Here is a 12,547-nt window from a genome sequence, read left to right as displayed (position 1 = left end):
AGACCTCCGCCAGGCATCTCATTAACACCAATTCACACATAAAATGCTGAAAATTGCCCAATTTCCCAGTGAAACAAGCCAAATTGTTTACCTCAACCATCTGCCCCTTGCATTAGCTGTCCCTCGATCGGGCGCTCAGTGCACATATGCAAACCTCAAATACGCGCAGCTTGAACCCCCAAGTTTATTGACACTACTTGCCAAAGATACCAATCCTTCAAAAATGTCACACACAAAAAAAAAAATCTGGATCGCTAACAAATTTTAATTATCTGTTAGTTGTGTCATTTCTGACTTTCCCTGTATGTTTAATTCATATCCGTTCACAACTTTCCAAGTTATTTTGCACACAGACAGACAAGACAGGCAAACCAATGCCAGCAAAAACATCATCTCCTTGGTAGAGGTAATCACCATACCACAACCCAATCCCAGAAGACAAGGGGAGTCCTATCCTGCACTTTCATCTCATAGGAGAAATCTGAAATATCTGAAGCTAGTACCTAAGCTATCTGATCTTTTCCCCTTTCATGAACACATAATGCACATGCCCATACACTCATGAGATTGAGGGCTTCTATGAACGGCACAAAACAATAGGCTTGACCCCAAATCCAGGATGTAGGTTCACCTCCTGGACTCTGCTATTCATATGGGATTAGGACAGGGGAACCCTGCTGGGCTCCTCTTTTATTCAGCATACAATGGTTGGGGTAAGTCATGCTGAGCTCTCTCTCTCTTTCCAGTTGCTTGTTCACAAAAGGTTCCCAATGTGAGGAAAACCTCGCTATGGACATAGCAAACAAAATAGCCCGTATACCGAACACTCTTTTAAACTCGCCTGTGAAGCATTAAGTCAGCCATGAGCTCATGTGTTATTGAGTACACTGACCTGTGTTACTGCATTCCTTCTTCAGCTGGTTATCACGAGCTGATAATTAATCAAGTGCACATATATTTTCCCTTTCTCTGAAAACTTCCCCGCTAAAAGAATGCTTGCCCTCAGTACCAAATTCTTTAATTATGGCATTTACAAACAACTTCCAACATGGGGTGCATTTGAGCACTCAAAAGCAAACTAAAGCAAACTGAACCCAAACGAACTGTACTGGACTGGGCCAGATTTGGAGTATTTAAACGCTCTGAGGAAGAAAGCAAACTTCTTATACGTGACCCTGCACCACAAAACCAACAAAAAGTCACCAAACATGGATTTTCAGTGAAGGGCAGACTCTGAAAGAGCAAACTCTAAGCTTTAAAATGATGTTTTACTCAATTCAAATGGACTCCCCTAACCTACCTAAATACTGGAAAGAAAGCACACACTCTGGAAAAGCGTGAACTGAGAAAAGAGGCTCTGGAGTACACGGTCTATTCAAGCGCTTAACCCTGATCAGGCTGGGGGGGGGGCGGAATCCGCCCCCCCCCCCCTCGATGTTTCGCGCAATATCTTCGCAACGCGATAAGCTCCCACCGCGATGTTTCATGACTTTTTTCTTTCAAGTATCGCGCAACTTTTGAGACCCAAATTGTTGCGCCCGCGCGTACCGTTTTGACGCGAGGCCCGTTCGAAAAAAATTTGTCAACCCCAAAATTGTTCCAAAACATGATTTTGTGTACAAATCCAATGCAAATTGTGTTTTTTCAATTAATTCACATAAAAATTCATATCTTCACTTAGAATGGCCGAAATTAATTTATTTTAGCATAATAATGCTTCGAAAAATGTCTGTGACAAATTTTAGCGATCCCCCCCCCCCCCCCCCCCCCCCCCCGATATAGCATAGCCAAAAAAGCCCAGCCTGATTAGGGTTAATCTTTACCACGCCGTGCTAGCTGTGCCATGAAAGGGACAAAACACAGGATGTAAACCACTGGGGCAACAACAATGAAGGGATTATCAGATTAAGCTGAAATTAAGCATGTTTTATTAGCACATTCTGTCCAGGATTAATGCTAACTTTCACAGCAGTAGCGTCATCCTTTGAAAAGTTATTAGACTTGAAAGTGAAGAGCGTGCAAAAGATTTCAAGACATGAAAAGCGGCCTATAAGTCATACCTGATCATTCTACTCTTCCCCCCAAAAGGGATGTAGAAAAATTCCTAAAAACAGAGTTTCCCATTCATGTTAAGATACAAAACTGAAGAATAACGTAGAAGAAGGATAGCTCTGTCAGAAAATATGAAAAACTCAAGATTGACTTGGTTGCCATTTCACCTTTTTTGAGTCCTCACTTAAAATCAAGGGGTGCAACTTTTTGTTTGTTTTGTGGTGCACAGTCACATATAATTGTCAGAATGGGTCTCACATTTTATAGCAACAGATTCATTCACCTTTCACGCTAAAACTACTTACATATGTCCCAAACAAAGGAAATGAACTCTATGCATTATGACATAATATATGAGTGTTACATGCATTCTTCACATGCCAACTCCTGGTACAGTTTTGGTACGCTTCGGAACACATCAGGAAATTGTCCACTTTTGGCTCAGTACAAATCAGTATAGTACACTTCAGGAGCATTTGAGCACTCCTCTGACATGGGTATGGTACGGTTTGTTGCAAACACTGCATTACAGAGTTCCCCCAACTACTTCTCACAGCAAAAGTGCGAGAAAACAGAACTTTGTGATTCATGCTCTTGCAAAGGCAAAGCAAGCAAACAAACAAACAAACAAACAAACTAGCACCAAGTTACACTACAGGGTGCCGTAGTTTCCATACCTGTGGTGTGGCAGGCGGCAGAGCTGCAATCTTGATCCTGGTTTTGGAGCCTCTCTTGGCAACGTGGCTACCATGCCTTCTCCTTCTGCCCACAGCTGCATAGCTACTACTGCCTCGTCCCTGTTTATGCATGCACATGGAATGCAATGATGAGAAACTTAGGTCTTCTATAATCTTGTCATATGCATCATCAGAAAATAACATGCTGAATCAATTTGCATGAATAACCAATAATATCATGAAGTCGCACCAGTACAAAGAACAAAACCCTCTACTGAAAGCACCAAAAAGTCCTACAAATATCTCATGTAGGTTATATATTCCGAAATTATAAAGGATCAATTGGATCATCGCATGCTGTGAAGTATGATATAAAGCATGGGATGCCTAGGATAATTATAAATGAAGCAAAATATGCTAATAACTGTGTTGTCAAAACAGCACTTAAAACATTGATTTGGGCACTTTCATCTTTGTGATGGACAATCTTCCAGTGAATTACAGTATGATCAAGATGATTTATTGGGAGAGGGATGGTTTCACCACATCAAGAAAAAAAGAAAGGGGGAGGGGGAGAATGTAGCCACCTACCCTGGGCCTTCCAGCAAATCTCCTCCTGCCCATTCTCTCCAGCTGACTGAGCCTGTCCAATGGCTTGCCGCCACCATGGGGCCTTGCCAGAGGGGCGATGGTGACAGACACACCCTTACTCGTCGTCGACACAGTCGATGATAGCTCCTGATGAATATAAAGATTACACAATGGGAGTAGCAAGAATATACGAGGGTGTTTCTGGCCAGAATGCTATTTGCTCATAAAGGATGAACAGATTAAAGGAAACAAATTGATGAAAATCACACTTGCTATGAGATATTTGATATCTGAAATACGACAACAAAGTGGACATAGTAATGCATGACCACAGAGAGATAAGTTGCAAATGAAATAGGTAATTACAATTACCCAGATTTACTAACAAGATGATGTTTCTCTACATTAAGCTGGGCAGCAAAGCACTGACTTTATGCTCATTATACAAAAAAAAAAAAAAAAGTGGTAGAAATGACCCTCATGTCAGAATAGTTCTGTTTCAGCAGTCAAAGCACTCATCAAAAACCCATACAAATGGTTATTTCTACAGTACTCCCCATTCCAATGATCTTGGATGCTCTTCACTTGCTCTTTAATCTTTGCAATTGTTTTGGGTCTGAGTTAGAGGGGTTATATGTTGCATATTGAGCCTGAAAAAGGAAATATAGGATAGACCTCTTTCCTCCCAGACCATTCAAGCCATGGGAAGCTGGACAAGCCATACCTCTGGTTTCCTATCATCGGATGCTATGGTGTAGTCCGTGTCGATGCTGCTCAGGCTCAGGCTGTCTTCCTGCACGCTGGACGCACTCAAAGAGAGGTCCTGCGATGTGTCATCTGGAATGGGCAAATACGGGGGCGTTCTGGAGCTTGTGGCATGGCTGGGACTCCTGCCAAATGCCCCTGGAGGTGTGGCAATGAAAGATTGTGGTTCGATGTTTATAGACTGAATTCACAGGAGAATTTATCTCCTTGCATAGTAATAATGATCATCATAATGCTGATTAAACAAGAAAACAAACTGTCAAGAGTGAAAAACTTCGACCACCAGTCCAGTAAGCTGTACAAAATACAACAAATACGACTGCCACTTGATTGTGCGTAAATCAAGCAACAGGATGATCTTAACGGGGAACTAAGGAAGTCATACTGCCGAGTACTTGTAGCGAAATTGTGGTGCACTTCCCTTTCACTTTCACAGGGCAATATTGCTATTTGAACATTTTCTCTGAAACAAAACAAAACACAAGATCAAACCACATTAACCACATCCATCTACACAATCACAACACTTAATGCTTGTCATAGTTGCATGTCATTTGGTCTGTGTGTATGTGAGTGTGTGTGTGTGTGTGTGTTGTAGAAAGTCAGAATGTGAGTAAAATGGCCATACCTTCGTCAAGTGGACTTGCCGACCGCCGCCTCTCCAATTCACCTGCCTTGTGTGGTCTGATGCGGCATTCGGGACACTTGTACGGCGTGGGCTGACCTGCAGCCTTCATCTGCTGGTAGTTGCTGACGATCGTCCTATCTTCACATTCAGCATGCACATATCTACAAAGCATGGACAGGAGGCAAAAGTACGAATGTAACACTGAAGGCAGGACAACACTAAAAACAAAACAAAAATCAATTGTTGACACCATTAAAGACTTGAAATTTTCTACTTACAACTTGCACACACCAGTGATTATAATTTGATCCAGTACATTCAAACAGGTATACTTCATGTGATGTACACCCATGCCACATGAAATAGCTGGGGAAGATGGCTTGCTAACAAATCAGACTGCCTTACAGGCAGGAGTCAGAAGTTTAATGTACTACATTGGTGGCAAAAATTATTTCACACTTGGAGCACAGTAGGTATGACAAATCTCTATTCACACCTCACATCAAAGCAGCAGGGAATATTCATAACAAACTTCTACACAGCTGTAAACGTTCACTTTAGACATCTTAATCATCAGTTGAAACTCGTAATACACATCTGAACAGTGGAAGTCGCTCATTTAAACAGCAGCACTCCCCTCATATTTTCCAACCAAAGTGTATCAATTGGGCGGGCATTACACACCTACTACAAAGGTGACACTGAACCATGACTTTGTGCGTAGTATGGTGGCGGTACGCCTTCCCACAGATTGGGCAGCAGTAGCCCTTATTGCGCTGTTGATAGCAACTGTCACATACGGTGTAGTTGTGGTGCCACCGTGAGCTGGGACCATTTCCGGGCGTTCTTGCCCCACAATCCGTGCACACCCGACAGTTCTGTGAAATAACACAAAAGCAATTACAGTTGGACTTGGTAAATGGTATTGTGAACTACTTTGCAGTCCTGTAAGATACGTAAGAAAAAGACAGAAATTTTGCCATGACTCGCTCACTATTCGACACTTTTCAACTTTAAGTCTCTAAAATATGTTTCATTTGTATACAGATCTTGGAAAGACACAGAGGGATACACTAATACTGAGTACACTTTATCTGACACTCTGCAACTCCAGTACACAAAAGTTTATGAGACTTAAGTGCATCAATCTAGGGCTAGAGGATGTCAACCAGACACAAAATATACAGATGTAATATATCAGAAGATAAACATAACTTGATATCTTAAAAAGTATACTGTATACGTCATATATTTCATGAATTGAAATTTGTTAGACAATTTCACAAGTAAATGAATTTGAGATCAAAGACCATTTTGGCAGAATGGAAAAGAAATATATACTTTCAACAACAAAAAAGCAAAATAAATGTACAAAGCATTTCTACAATGGGATGCAATATTCTTTGGCAAATTGCTAAAATTTCATGAAACATACTCCACACACAGTAGATGACATACTGCAGCAATACAGGTTTTAACAATCAACATATAGAGGGACACAGAATGGGGGAAAACTACATCCAACTTACTTTGCATTTCCACCCATTCTTTGGAATGGTGATCATAGCTGGCTTGAGACAGAAGGTGTGGTAGCCCTTGTCACAGGTGTCGCACACCAGCATCTTGTTGTCATCCCCAGGTTGCCTGCAATGTTGTTAATAAGTTGAGACTTCATTGCAGTCACATCATACACATTATGCAACGATGGGTCTTGATATGAGCAACACACATTAATTAACTTCCTTTTCAAATGTAGCCTAGAGGACTACCAGTATCAAGCTTTAATCTGATCTTACCAAGTCACTTGCTCTTTTTACAAATCATTTGATAGAAGGGAAGTTTATTGATTTGAATTTCATCTCACATAGTAAAGAGACTTACTGAAAAAACGAAGTATTAAATTCAAAACATGTTATGCATTCTGAAATTGGAGGTGTCTTCCTTTACCTGCACGTCTGACAGATCTTGCAGTTTGGGCACTGCCACCCAGCTCGGACGATGGGATCGATAGATACCGTGGGATCCAGGCAAGAACCATGGTAGTGCTGGCCACAGCTGGTGCAGAACAGCGACTCGGACAGGTTGCCCGGAAGGTCACAAATGGCACATTCTAACTCCTCCATTTCAACTGTAAGGTACAGGACAAGTCACAGGGCATTGCAAATATACACTTGGCAGGATACTGTTAAGGTTTTTATTCATTTGTTTTTTGGTTGTTGTTGTTGTTGTTTGTTTTTTTTTGGGGGGGGGGGTCCATTAATGGCATGAACCACAGTGCGACAAATATTGGTAAATGAATATGAAGAATTTATCATTCACAGGATGGATATAAACTTTGTAGAACTGTTTAAAATAAATGCATACAGTGGACTCTCGTTACAATGAAGTCTGTGGGACCAGCAGTTTTCTTTCGTTTTATCAAAATTTTGTCATAATTGATCAAATTTAAACAATAAAAATACATAGAGTAGATAATGTGGCGGCCTGAAATTTTCCTTTGTTGTTACCAGAATTTTGTTATAACCATGTTAGTTATAACAGGAGTGCACTGTATCTGTTGTGAAAAGTCAACCCATTCATGTATTTCACTTTTGGCAGATGGGGATGATGCATAAGAAACTCACCTCTCTCTTCTGCTAGATCCAGATGTTCAGGACATAAGAGAATGAGTGACTTGATACCCTGTTCCGCAACAAAAGAATTTAGTAATGACATTAATGATCAACATATTTCTCTGTGTGAATAGGTTCAGGGAGATACACATCTCTGATACAGCGTAAAATAGATTTCCTTCAATGGAACAGGCCATGTCATTAAATCCCTATTCACAGTGGGATTTGAAGTCACATCCATGCATCCCTAGCTTCAAATTGACAACTCGTCAACACTCTTCACATAGGTGCAGCCATGCAGGAAACATAGTCACATATTTCATCTTGACAGCTAATATCACCACTTTGAAAACAAACTAGTTGACCTCGCATTTGGCATGCACAATAGAGGGCTTCATAGTAGGCACATGTAAGGATCTATTACTCATATCATTCCAAGGTAAAAGCAACATAAAATATTACAGTCATCTTGCATGAGTCAAAGTCGCATGAGTAATACCTTGCCTGGCCAAACTACGAAAAATGTGTTAGAAGTGTATTTTGTTAGTTGAATATTGCCCCAGTCATGGCGTACGCTCCGCGCCAAATAGATTCAACTTGTGGAGGGTTGAAGAGTTGGCTGGTATCTTACAAACATGAGTACAGAGTGCAAAGGAATCTCACCTGAAAGGAACCACTACTTGCAGCACATGGGTAGTGATATACTCTATTGCAGCCTTGCTCTACACAGTGGATGGTTGCTCCAAACCTGTGACAGTAACTGCAGTGCTGCATGATGGACAAAGATAAGAGTAGTGACATAAAACTTCAGTATCACGACCCCCAATGAAATGTGAGTGCAGACCAGCATGGGCGTTGCAGGGACGCCCCTCTATTAGTGTATCCCTACATTTCACACATTTCTGAGACCACTGAGATCCTGTAGTGTTAGAATGTGCTTTTAATACAAACTTGAGTGATTATGTCATTGTATGTTATCAAAATTATTTTTTGCACAAGATAACTTGGGCAAAGGGTCAAATGTCTAATGAAATGAACAGGTAGATTGCTTACAGTTAACCAGCCCAACAATGTTTTTGGACGCCTGTGATATGGGGGCATTTGGATTTGTAACATCACACTTTGGTCAACATCATCTGATGTATCAGCAGCTTAACACTGAGTACAACTAAGTACAAAGTAAATCCTTCCTAACTTCACACAAACACTGCATTTAAATGTACATAACAAAGAAGAGAAACATGAAAAAGAAAACAAAATCAGCAAGATTTTTAACTTCAGATGATGTTACGATTTAGTATTGCCATTTCAGCAAATGTCCTGCCAGACTGTGAAGAAATATGGCTGTCCTGCATTGTGTACAAGAGGAAAAAACAGAGAGGAGAGAGGATTCTACTGCGGCAGACACTTACCTGAGTGATACCTGAGAACACAGCTTTATCCACATTCAGGAGTTGAAAGTTTTCGTTTTGGCACACACCATCTGACCATGCAGCACAGCAATGATGCGCTGTTGTGTGACCTGTGGTGCATAGAGTGAATGACAAGACGTACATGGATGACTGAAATCCAATATGTTTGGGATGTTTGATCACAGGATATACTTTTTTGGGGGGATTGGAGAGCTAATATTACATAAACAGCCATATATTATACAGATTTGCAAATGGTTGTATATGCCACTGAAAAGAGAACTAGTCATTCAATACATTCTACTGACATTCATCTCATCAGAGGCTGTACATATTTGTACAGACAGAGCTTTGATACAACACGACTCACTGAAATATATACCTACAATACTGATGAACTATATATTTGCAAAGTGATGCTGACTTGAGCAAAGTTGATTTCCTGAGACCTAAATTTTGATTTAATTGATACAAGGCTTTCTTCTTTTCATGGAAATGAAATGGCTCATCTTCTTCAGCTCACTGCCCTCCCCCAACCCCCCCCCCCCAAAAAAAAAGGGGGGGGGGAAATAATCAAAAATTAATATATAACGTGCTTGTATGTCTGAAATTTACCTGATGGTTCAAACAGAGTATGTAGATCGGGTTCCTCCGCATGACCTACATGGCTGAGCTCATCCATGCCCTCAAGAGATGGGTCCTTGATGGAGTCAGGGTTGGTTCGCCGTGGTGATTTACTCCTGTCCCTGCTTCAGGGCGATAGAGCAGAGTGAGGGGAAAGCGTTATTGTGGAGTCTTCAAAAAATAATCCACAATAAACGATGGTGAAGTAAAAATCATTATGCTTTTGCAATCAAAGTATGAATCTTGAGTGTCTTGAGATTGCGTCTTCATGATGATTCTCTTTTTTTTTTTTTATAAAACACTTCAATCATCAAAGAATATTTGTTTAATCTTTTAAAAACAAATATGTCTCTGAAAGTATCAGCAATATCTCACAGATTTGATCTTCTATATGAAAAATAACCTTGGTGACATCAAAATAAGCTTCATCAAAGACATAAGTTTAGAGTAGCAAGGATGAACTGCATGAAATGTGGACAAACAGTCATGTGTTGACACATGAATCATAAAATTTCCATCTCCACTTGAGTGGTACTATCAACAATACAGCAATTATTAAAAGTGGATAGACATTGGAAAATTTGGGCTTCTTTACAAGACTATCGTGTTTGTACCTTGCTAACTGCTGTTAGCAAGGTATATGGAGCTATTTATGTGTGGGATAAGAATGAGAAGTTTTTCTTTGTATGTAACAGTGATTGGAATCACACAGTGTTGTTACCTCTGTGACTTAGGAGGACCCCGCGCTCTACGCCATGTGAGGTGCTTCTGACTCCTCTCATGAGGACTGTATGCTGTGTCGTCGTCATGGTTTCTCTTCGGGCGGGGCAAGGGCTTCCGGAAGGGATTGAATCCCGGGGTAGGGTCAAAGCGCAGCAGGTCCCCCTGTCCCAACAGGCTGCGTTCACCGCAGCAGCACAGCGAGCAAGAGGGCTCACTGCTACTGGAATAGGATGCGTGATGAAAATTGATTTCGTTAGTTCTGCCCAGTTACCAAATTCAAAAGACTGGTCAACATATGGCTGTCCTTTTTCTGTAAACAGTTTATCCATGTCGGGGCATGTAGTGTATATTTCTTCAATGAGCTATCACCAGATAGGCTTTAAGCATCTTCTTTGAAATATTCATGTGTACACAATTTCCTCCTTAACATGCATTATTTCATCTTGAAGGTCAGCTGCAGTTCCCTGGATAATTCCCCTCTCCCTATAAATATAACATACTGGCCTGGCAAGAATACTGGAAATGTGATCTTTATAGTTCAATGTTCAAAAATTTGTTAAATCAATGCAGTGCCTCTTCCTGAAGTGTGTATGACTGCACTATATTTGCCATGATTTCTTTAAATATCCTGCAAATGAAATAAGCATGTGGGGTTTACCAGGCTAATCTAAATCCATACAGTGATACACATTACTTAATCTGTGATTTTTCACTTGCAATCCACTCATTTGGCATGACTGAACATGTCCATCCACTGAGAAATCACTGTGTTCACAATTCACTGAACTAGCCAAACAGTCAAAAACTATGATACCTTTGGCTTCCTTTGCAGTAAGTAGTGATTGATTAAAAAACAACATCAACACCACAAAACAAAGAAAGAAGAATACACACAAAAGGCACAAAATGTTGCAACTTACCCATTATTACACACTTCCATCATGTCCCCCTCATACTGGTTCCCATCTGTAACAACCATCCCATAACCTCCCTGGCCCAGGTGGCCAGGGCTGACCCCCCTATTGCTCAGTTCAGGCGAGGTCACCCCACTGTCTGTTGCAGCACTGTACGAGTCCAAAGATTTGACCAGTGACTGGTCACTAGAAGTCCTCTCTACAAGTTGTTCTGCATCATCCCCCACATTGGACACGTCTCCGGGGTCATCGTCCAGTGGCTCGTCATCCATAATTTGTTTGGGGGCCGGGGAGGCGTCCGCCTCTGGCCCGGCCGGAGTTGTTTCCATGTTTATTGCAAGATCTGTTGGCTCGTCATCCCCTGTACCCTCCAATCTACAGAAGATGTGAAAAGTAAACAGGGTTTGCAGCTCACAAGCTGTCCTCATAAATTTCATGTTTCCTCACTCCTGCTCACTTATCAGAAAACCTGTAAACCTGATAAAATTCCTTAATGAAAAATGCTTGACTGCTTTATTGATTTTTAAGCATAGAGTTGTTCAAAGTCCATGAATTCAATTTATTCTGTATGCATGGAATGACCCATCAGTATTGTGTTTTGCACTCATTCTACTTTTAAGAGTAGTCATTGACAATTCAGCCACTATTCACTCCTTATAAACACTCAAACTGCAGTTCCTGTATACCCAGATTCTTTACATATATTTCATATTTTCCGAATACTTGTTAAATATCACCACAACAAACAAACATCAATTTGTTGTGTCCTGTTGAAAATGTACAACAACATCAAAAAATATCAAAGAGACCTTTGAAGAACACTAACAGAAGTAACTAGAGTATTAGATTAGATTCACGACGGTAGGTGGTAAATGTAGTGGAAGCACTCACCTCAGACCCCTTCGTCTTTCATTGATGGCATACGTCTCACGTTTTGGCCGTCCCCGTCCTCTACGTTGTGGAATCTCCACGTCCATCGGGACCTGAAATGGAAAGTCGACAATCCACTGAAAACATGAAGAGTTGGAATCAGATTACACAACTTCTCTCTTTCTTGACATAAATCCTGGCCTTTATGATTATTTTCATCATCAAGGTGTGAAGTTTTGTAGAGCGCATGTACTGTACGGGATGAGTTCTTTTCCACAGCCTCGTATGCAGAAGAGCAATATCCGGTAATGATTAAGTGACTTCCTAAATTCTTGTTCCCAAAAAGAGTACAAGATGTGCTGAGTACAAATTGTGCTATGTACACTGCTGAATAAGTCTATTAACAAAATAACTTTAATCTGGCTAGATGGGATGACATGAGCAGGAGGGGGAGGAAGGAATACCCTGCACTCCGTATTGAACAAATTGTTGTACAAGTGAAAATGGGTCCCTCGAGTTATTAAGGATGTACGGCCTATTTTCAATGATTGTAATGAAAACACACAAGCAGGACTTACCTCAGGTTCTGGCTTGGGGCCAAGTCTTCGCCTGCGTCCTACAGAGCAAGAATTTCCAATACGTGCAAAGTCAGAAAATATGCTGATACATCAGGATTTTA

The 12,547-nt window shown here is 40.9% G+C and overlaps 1 protein-coding gene across 1 annotated transcript in view; it reads right to left on the bottom strand.

The window, feature by feature from the left end:
• LOC140237989 (histone-lysine N-methyltransferase 2C-like) overlaps positions 1–11,975 on the bottom strand; it is a 64,733-nt gene extending 52,758 nt beyond the window's left edge. The window contains exons 1-14 of the mRNA XM_072317918.1: positions 11,890–11,975; positions 11,005–11,373; positions 10,083–10,304; positions 9,353–9,486; positions 8,738–8,847; positions 7,989–8,093; positions 7,338–7,395; positions 6,661–6,841; positions 6,243–6,357; positions 5,398–5,591; positions 4,714–4,874; positions 4,045–4,223; positions 3,321–3,467; positions 2,730–2,849 (exon numbers count right to left, since the gene is read on the bottom strand). Of these exons, the coding sequence (XP_072174019.1) occupies positions 2,730–2,849; positions 3,321–3,467; positions 4,045–4,223; positions 4,714–4,874; positions 5,398–5,591; positions 6,243–6,357; positions 6,661–6,841; positions 7,338–7,395; positions 7,989–8,093; positions 8,738–8,847; positions 9,353–9,486; positions 10,083–10,304; positions 11,005–11,373; positions 11,890–11,975 (2,181 nt within the window). The remainder of the gene's footprint in view (positions 1–2,729; positions 2,850–3,320; positions 3,468–4,044; positions 4,224–4,713; positions 4,875–5,397; positions 5,592–6,242; positions 6,358–6,660; positions 6,842–7,337; positions 7,396–7,988; positions 8,094–8,737; positions 8,848–9,352; positions 9,487–10,082; positions 10,305–11,004; positions 11,374–11,889) is intronic.
• Between the last annotated feature and the right edge of the window lie 572 nt (positions 11,976–12,547).

Source organism: Diadema setosum, chromosome 14 (assembly GCF_964275005.1).
Source record: "Diadema setosum chromosome 14, eeDiaSeto1, whole genome shotgun sequence".
Lineage (NCBI taxonomy): Eukaryota > Metazoa > Echinodermata > Echinoidea > Diadematoida > Diadematidae > Diadema > Diadema setosum.
The sequence above is the reverse complement of the archived record's forward strand: the minus strand, read 5'-3'. Positions and strand labels throughout refer to the sequence as shown.